This window comes from Gordionus sp. m RMFG-2023, chromosome 1 (genome assembly GCF_954871325.1).
Source record: "Gordionus sp. m RMFG-2023 chromosome 1, tfGorSpeb1-WG-v2, whole genome shotgun sequence".
Lineage (NCBI taxonomy): Eukaryota > Metazoa > Nematomorpha > Gordioida > Chordodea > Parachordodidae > Gordionus > Gordionus sp. m RMFG-2023.
Window position 1 is genome coordinate 11562311 of NC_088775.1, and position 9174 is coordinate 11571484.

Sequence of the window (9174 nt, forward strand, 5' to 3'; positions counted from 1 at the left end):
TTTATTAACAGAGAAATATTTTAAATTTGACTTCACAATGCCCATATTAGTTAAATAGTTCGAGCCGATTTTAAAATACAGCAAAATCAATATTTTAGCCAGAAAAAAAATATTGCTTAAACCATGAAATTTCGCTAATAGATGTCCAAACCTTTATGCCTTATATGAGCATAATCTTAGGACTTACTTAATATTTTTCTGGATAAAATCTAGAGTCAGCCGTTTTTAAAAATCGGCTCAAGAGTCCTTTAACAACACTAGTCCATATGTATCATAATGTTATTTTAGGTTTGATATTTTATGGCGGTTTTTCTTCTCAATTTTTAAGATTATTTTTGGAGGCATTGTTGTAGTTAATTTTCTGAGAAGTTTTCGTTTTCCGGGAATCAAAAAATATATTATATAATTTTAAAAGAAAAATTATACTCTAAAAATTTCGAAAAATATTGATTCTTAGCAAATTTTTATTAGTAAATATAGTTTCTCTGAGAATTTATTTTTGGTGATATTAGTCCTATGTTAAACCTTAATATTTCAGCAATATGGGTATACTATTAGGAATAATTATTTTCGTTAGCTAACGAATTATATAGATGTAAGATCCATAATTTTACTAATTTTACTAATCTATAGGGGATTTATTGAGGATTGGAAAAATTGATATATCATTGTTTTCTGATTCCCAATTTTTAGATTTATTACAAAAATAATTAATTTTACTATAAATTCTTTTGTCAATTTGAGATATTAATAAGAATATATGTACATATATAAAATTCTCATTATTTATTATTTCTGGAATCAATAAATTCAAAATATTTAAGTTTATAAATAAATACAGAAGACTATCCCGGTATATATATTAGATAATTTTCTTTAAATAATATATTTAAGACAATTTAATGTTGTCTATAATAATTTTCCCTAGGGTTCTCTTATTAGCCTGGTAAGAGGCCAAGGAATCCATGCACATTTTATATTGAGCGGACTCGAGGATTTCAGGGCAAGATCTTTTATGATACACGTGGATTAACCCGGGTTCAGCTGATCGATAAATAGTGAGATTGGATTTGGTTATAATTTTAGAATACAAATCTACGTCCTCTTTACCCCAACCTACGATGTCCATACTGAACCCGTCAGTCTTGTCAAAATCGGATTTGTATAAGGAAACCATGCCATACCCGTATATGTTCCAAAATCCCTCGTTAAAATAATCCGTGTCTGACGAGATGAATGACTTAGAAATGTTATTTTTGTATTGACTATATACGACGGGGTAATAAACACTGACATTTTGAACGGTAAACGCTAGGACTCTTTTCAGGAAACCTATGCTAAATATCATATCAACGTCGAGAAAAAGCAATAAATTATCGCGATCAAACTGGGATGCTCCATATTCAAGGGCAAGTGCTCTGGAAAATTGTCCCCTAATTAAATTCAATGTTATTACGTCCCTTTGTTGATTCTTTCTGATATTCAGGGAATTTATACTATTGATTCGATTAATCAAACGTGAGTGATGACTGTAATTGTTCAATTTCAAAAAAATCTTGGGACTCAAAAACTCTATTATGGTTAAAGTAGTATCAAATTCTTGAATATCGCTGTCATATTTTGAGGATAAACATACCTTTTCGTACAAATCCAAGAAGCGATTCAACGTTTTATAGCGTATACTAAAAGGAAGTATGAAATTTATGGTTTTCCTAGAAGGTTCGATTGAGTGGCCAAGTTTTTCTTCGAACACGAATTCTTGGAGTGGATAATTTATTTTTAATTCGTGGAAATTTATCTGCGATTTATAAGAAGGCGATACGTGATTCACAGCGATAAAGCTTTTCACATTCAGGTAAGGTTTTTTAATGGCAAAAGGTTGCCATTCCGCGTATACGCGCGTTTCTGGTAAATTTACTTTTATTTTGGGGTCATTATTCGCCCTCACAAATTCGATCGATTTGTTGATAGCTGAATTAAAAAAATTTCGCCAATAATAGGGCAAATTAATGTGCGGGTTTTTAATATCAGGCGAATGCAAAACCTGGCCTACCTTCGAAATAAGTGAGTACACCGGTATTTCATCTTTAGAACCGTAATGAAAGCTGACACTCTGCCCATATATTTTGCTTTTTTGCCACAAAGCGGTCCTTAAATTTTGTAGGCGCTTAAGTAGATAGTCTTTGTGGGATTGATACATTTTTAACGAGGTTTTTAACGGATGAATGAATATTGCTTTAGGCGAAGGCGGAGTGTTTTTTTCGGGGAAATAATCGTTATAAAACACGTTCTTTGCCTTTAAAAATTTTTTTTTAAAAAAGTATTAATTTTTAAAAAAAACTTCGTCAAAAAATACTACACTTATACATTATGCTCATAGATGGCCGATAGGTTTGGACATCTTTTAACAAAATCTCGAGGCTTGCGTAGTATTATTTTAACTGAAATTTTAATTTAAAATAGACCAAATCAAGTCTTTTAACATCACTACAAAAAGCAAATTTATTTAAAAGCATAAAAAATTTAAAAAATATACATAATTATATCGAATGTAGTTTGCTAAACGCCTCGATATGAGCCGATTTTTAAAAAGGACTATCTCAATATTAGATTTAGAAAAATATTATGCTAACCTGAAGATATAACTTATTAATGGCACAAAGGTTCTGACATCTATTAGCCAAATCTCGAGGCTTAGACAATATTTTTCTGGTTAAAATATTGAGTTATCTTTTTTTAAAAAATCGAGCCGTTCAAGAACACTAGGACGATTGAGATTCAGTATAAACGTTGTTAAAAGGCTCGATTTTTTTAAAATATCTAATCTAATATTTATAACCAATAAAATATTACAGAAACCTGAAGATTTTGCTCATAGATGACGGAACAGAAAGTTTGGAAATCTATTAAAGAAATCTCGAGTTGCGTATTATTATTTTTAGTTAAAATCTTAATTTAAAAATGTGCTTAATCGATTTCAGTTAATTTATAGTTTATACTAATATTAAATTGATTTATCAAAACAAAAAAAATTATACGAAAGGTCAAGCTAAAATGGTTTTAAAATTTATAAGGTAGATATTAGTAATCTGAAAGGGCCTAATTTTTCACGCCTGGCCCGGCCCGAAATTTTTTTTATAAAGTTTTGCCCGGCCCGAACCCAAATTTTTTTGAAAAAATTTACAAGCCCGACCCAGCCCGAACCCAATTTTTTTTTTAAATAGACCCGGCCAGAAGCACGTTTGGGCTGGGCCTTCTTTTGCAGATCTCTAGTAGATATTATGTTGATTCCGATAAAATCAAGATCTTTCATATTTAATAATGGTCCTCAGTTAATGAATAAAATATTGAATTCCTAAATCTTCATGGATTTCGAAATCTATTTACGGTTTACGACATATTAAAATTTATATAACAATTATATGATAAAATATAATAATATAAATGTTGTCGCATTTGGATATGCAATCCATGGGGATTAAGTGTTGTTAAACGGCTCGATTTGAGCTGATTTTTAAAATAGCTAGCTCAATATAACGCAAGCCTGAAAATCTAGCTCATAGGTGACACAAAGATTTTAGGACATCTATAAGCTAAATCTTCAGGCTTAGGCAATATTTTTCTGGCTATTTTTAAAAATCGGCGCAAATCAAGCCATACAACTCTATTTGGGAATTAGGAATCACTCGATTTTAAATTATTTATTGAGAGCGATTTTAAAATTAAAAAAAAAATTGATTCGACCAAAAATGTATTTCAGCATATATAGCGGTATCCACACTGTTAGTACCAAATCAAAAGATTTTACCGTGAACTTAGGATCACTCCAATTTTTACAGTTATTTTGTATACATTCATAAAAAGATACAAAAATATTTATGGCGAAAACTTTCCGATATTTATAAGGTAAGTATACTACACACATACTAGAATACATTCCTGGTAAAATTGGATTTTAAATATCTCTGAAATCGCCCTTAGTATATGATTTGAAATTGAGACTTTCTGAATCTCCTTTCAATATGACACATATCATTACCGCTAACATATATATATATATATGTGTAATTACCTCATATGCCAAAACGCAATCTAAATCTCCAACTTGCATATGAATGCACCTAGAGATTTCGACATCGTCGTGAATAGACACAGTATTTTTCAAGCATTCATCGATATAAGGACCCATCTTTTCGAGAACACCCCTACTAAATATTATCCCTGTTCCTCCCATGCAAAAATTTTGTGCTTCAGAACGAGTTTTTTTAGTGTTAATGTCTCTTTTAAATAAATTTATGGTATCCGCATCTTGCTTTCTCCCTATCCCCATTTGACCGATGTAATACAGATTCCGCGGATTCAAAGAGTACAAAAAACGTTTTAATTCTTTCAATTTCACGTGAACGTCGTCATCTACTCTTATGAACCAATCAATCTTAGTATGTACTTTAGGTTTTAATATGTAATGGCGGTACATGTATTTCAGCATGGAAAAAGCCTTTATCATTGGAGGATATTCTCTCGCATTTGTGGCATCTTTGAGCCTAACGAAACAATTACTCTTTGCACGTATGACACATTTTTCGGACTCGACACCATTTGTATAGCTATTATTATCATTGCTGAGTTTATTATCAAGACAATATTCGTGACTGGGATCTAGTTGGGCCTCTCCAAAAAATCTTATCATGATACCCGAATCGGTCCCATCAGTGCTATTGGCTAATTCTTTATTACAAATGCTGCCCCACGTACGCAAAATGCTTAAACCCCTATCTTTGAGGTTTTGCTGGGATGTCATAATGCCTATCAATATGTTGATCGAATCCAGTTTTGTAACATGGTAAGAATTAGGAGGATCTTCAATATATTGGTATGACCTTTTCATTAAATATTTCGCAATGCCCATTTTATTCGATTCCGCTCGAGATGGTAATGGACAGATTTTGAAATCATGCTTTAAAAAATGCCATGTTAGAATGCCCAAATTTAGTCCGGAGAAAAAGAATATAGAAAAGAAAGTAAAATTTATCCAGACGTTAAAAGTAGTTCTAAATTTCATGGAATCTTTAACATTGATTTGAAGTAGATATTTCAAAGTTCTGTTACGAATAGTTCTTAATAAATTCATTTTTAAAAATATTGCAACATAAAAGCAATCTGGGATTTTAAAAAAAATATCTCCTTATCACATATAATTTTTTCGAATTCATTGGTTGTATAAATTTCATTTTTTATTTAAATAGGTAATTCCCTTAATTTTAATATAAAAATGTACTTTGGTATAAGGAAAAAAAATAATTATCTTTTAAATTAAGTTTAAAAAAAAATAATATATAGAATTAATGTGTATAATTAAAACTATAAGATAATAAAGAGATAAAAAATTCTTAACCTTAAGGCTTAAATCTTAATCACTTTGTGCATTAAACTATGTTTATTTTAAAATCGAATTATTTTCATGTTAGATGTTAAAGTTAATTCTTATTATTTTTTTCATGATATTTTAAACTTTAAAGTAATTAGAAGAAAGAGTAAATAGGATAATTGCGAATTTTTTATATTTATTTATTAGAGTATAATATTTGATATAAAATATAAAAGCTAAGATTTAATATTCTTCAATTCCTTCTTCCAATGTGCTTTAATTTTTGTTTTGATATATAATAATAATTAGAAAATTACAATGGTTAAAATCACACCTCCGTAGGTATCTTTAAAGTTATAAATATATTTGTATTACACCCAAATGCTAATTAAAAGTATTCTACTATATATTTAGAAGTAGTTTTTCTTAATAATTGAAAGGTTCTAAAACAATGTAGGATTTTAATATTAGGACGATATCTATTGATATTTTTCTGGAAGATTTCAGAGGGTTCCAGAAAAAACTTTATAAAGGGCAAGGTACGCTTACACATTGTTCCTGTCATCAACAGACACGAAGGCTGCATCCTAGCTTGTCAAATTTTTTTTTTATAAAAGTGATTTATGGATATAGGAATAAGTACACTTTTACCCTGCTATGTATAATTGGTCTCGTTCGTGCTAACTATGATATTTTAAAGAATTTCTCCTATCATTTAAAAAAAATGAAAAATGGCGTCTACGCTGTTATTCTGAATAGAATTGAGAATTAAGAAATTAAGTTCTACTAAGACGCGGCCGATGATTTTTTATTAATAATGTTATAGTATTTATAATATAAAATTTATTTTACATCTAACATAAGTATATTTTATAAAAGTTTGTCTTTTATATATATTTTTTTTTACAGTCACATTAGAGGTTGGGGAGTTTTAACCCAAAAGTTAGCGGTTTTTTAAAAATCATTAGCCGCTAATTTATCTAAAAAAATTTTAATCCGTTCGCCCAATTGTTTATAAATTATTCTATTGGTTGGTTTGGATTTTTATTTCTTTTATTTTAATGTAATTTCTATTTAAACTAATAAATTATTCAATATTATGATATTTAAAGAAAATGTTTTTTTTTAAAATGAAGTCTGTTCTGCCCATTTCCACATAAAAATATTATTCACCCGCTAATTGTTTTGAAAATATTTTTAGCCCATTTAATTTTTACAATCTTTTAGCCGCTTCGCCAATCTCGACCCAATCAGGCGGGCTAAAACCTACCCTTTGCAGACCTCTAATTCCTAACTAAAAACAAATTACAAATTTGACCCCTTCAATTGACTCAAATATTAGATAATAAGTATTAAAAACTTTTAGAAAAAAAATATTAAAATGAATATAAAACGATCGGTTTATGTGTGGTCAATTTTATACAATAATATTGTTTTTTCTTTAATATTAAACCCATTATCATTATTATATCAATTGTGAACGGTTTGTGTGAATTAATAAAAAATTTTAAATAATCAAATTTTAGTTAGGTATCATATATTTTAATTATTAGGGTGATATATATCGCGGTATGATGGAATCTTTTAAAAAATATTATCATGTAAAAAAATGATTGATTTATCAAAATCTGGCCCATTTGATTTATCACAAGAAAGTATGCTTCAATTTATTTACGATACTTATACCACCTCCCGATCGCATAGCCAATCCTATGATCAACTCAAAGAATCAAGTTTTTCACATTTTTTTTTATTATTATAAAAAACAATATATTTTTATATATTATATTTTTTTTGAGGGATCCATCAATAAATCTTCAAAGATTTTTGGGTTGTTTTTTATAACGGCTTGATTAATACTTTAGCCAAAATAATATTATGTAAGTTATGAAATTTTGCTCATAGATGGTAAGAAAAATTTGGACCGCTATTTACCAATATGTCTAAAATCTTAATCAAGGGTCGTCTAACAACACTATCTATTTGTATTTTAAAACAAATTATGAAAAATTTATATTCATTAGCGAAATGTCTTCCGAATCCTATACAAGATCCATTATCTTATTATTTTGATATAAGTACTGAAGGAAGCAACAATATTTGCCATCATAACAGCTTGCTCAACGAGGTGTACCTAAGAGATGTATACGAAATTATCAACAGGGTGGAATGTAAGAAAAGTCCTGAATACTTATGGACCCAAACCGACAGAAATAATATCTCTAACATCTACGATGGAATCGTCAATTTAGGACAAAATTTTAGAGTCATTTCTCCCGCTCCGTCATTCCAAATTGCTTCCGACGATGAAAGTTTTTTTATTTATAAATAGTATAATAATATTTAAAATCATGATAATTAGTCTTTTACACGCCGAAACGCTCACGATTCGAGTTCACGGCATATCAAAAAAGGACATTAGAAAAGGCATATATGGAAAATCATTTTGTAAGCACCAAATTAAAGAAAGACTTATCTTTGGCACTGAGCTGTAGGCAAGATCAAGTATATTATTACCTTTAATAAAAATATATACATAATATAATAAATTTTTAAAAAATTTAAGCTCGTCTAAATATATAGGAAATTTAATATAACAATATGTTATATAGACTCAATAAGGGTTTGTGTCGTAAAAATTTACAAAAAATATATAATTAACAATTTTAAACGATTTATGTGGTCGTTTTAATAATTCCAAATTGCTCAATATTATTTAAAAAAAAATTATGCATCAATTTTAAACTTATAAGCAATTCGGTTAATGAATGTATGTATTTTGGCAATAAGATATATATTTATTGGATTTGGTTTTATTAATTATATATAGATTTTTTTTTATTAATTCTCACTAGATCAAAAATTGGTTTCAAAATAAACGGACAAAACATAAAAAAATTCAAGATATGATGACGAATATCTCGCTTCCTCCAAATTATATACATTAATTTATTTATTTATATTAATATAGATGTTATTTTTAGTTTGTATTTAAATTATAGATCCACTAAAATTCAAATTGTATGAATACTTAAAATAATAAATATTTCAGCATTCCATTTTGATGAATCGTTTAATTAAATATAATTTTACCCTCATTTTTTTTTGTTGATGTAATTTTTGATTTTCAGTTCCAGTAAATTGTATATAATTTATTATGTTACTTTGTTCACCTGAAAAGCCTTATCTAAGAAATGAATGATTCATACCGACTGACTTGTTAAGACCAAAATGTCCAAAAAAGTAAGTTCATTATAATGTAAAAAGTCACTTATACTTATCAACTAAGACCCGGTTTTTTTTATAAAAAATTTCAAGCCCATAGAAAAATAAGAATAGCTTTATTTTAGGTTCAAAGAGATACTGAGGATTCTGTTTGATATAAAGTCCTCTAATACAGGGGGGGGGGGGGGGTAATGCATAAGCGAAATCTCAGGTGGCACTCTTATAGTCAACTTATATAATCATAATCTTAAATAAGATTTCATGAATATATTACTTATCATCTAAGCTCAAACACAATTTTACCACAGGGAGGGGGGGGGGGTACTTCATCATTATTGAAAAGGCAGAGAGAAGGACGTTATCATTAGATTAATCTGGTTTTCCTATTTTATCCCTTACTGATTTTAATTTTTTCTTTTTTTTGCTAATTTTGATTTGGTATAGAAATAATAATTAAAAAGTAAGAACGCTAATGACTTAAAGAGAGCGGTGTCTGTATACATACACAACTAAGCTTCTAATTGAGTTTTAAGGTCTCCAAAAACCTTGTTTTTTAAAATAAAATTATTAAAAAATAAAGA

At 28.5% G+C, this 9174-nt stretch overlaps 1 protein-coding gene across 1 annotated transcript; it reads right to left on the bottom strand.

The window, feature by feature from the left end:
• Positions 1–889: 889 nt before the first annotated feature.
• LOC135931597 (chondroitin sulfate synthase 1-like) lies at positions 890–9174 on the bottom strand (the record flags this gene model as incomplete). The annotated part of the gene is made up of 4 exons (XM_065468830.1): positions 890–2296; positions 4073–5117; positions 6586–6662; positions 9109–9174. Coding segments are annotated over 4 exons (2595 nt in total), but the record flags the coding sequence as incomplete, so codon positions are not given.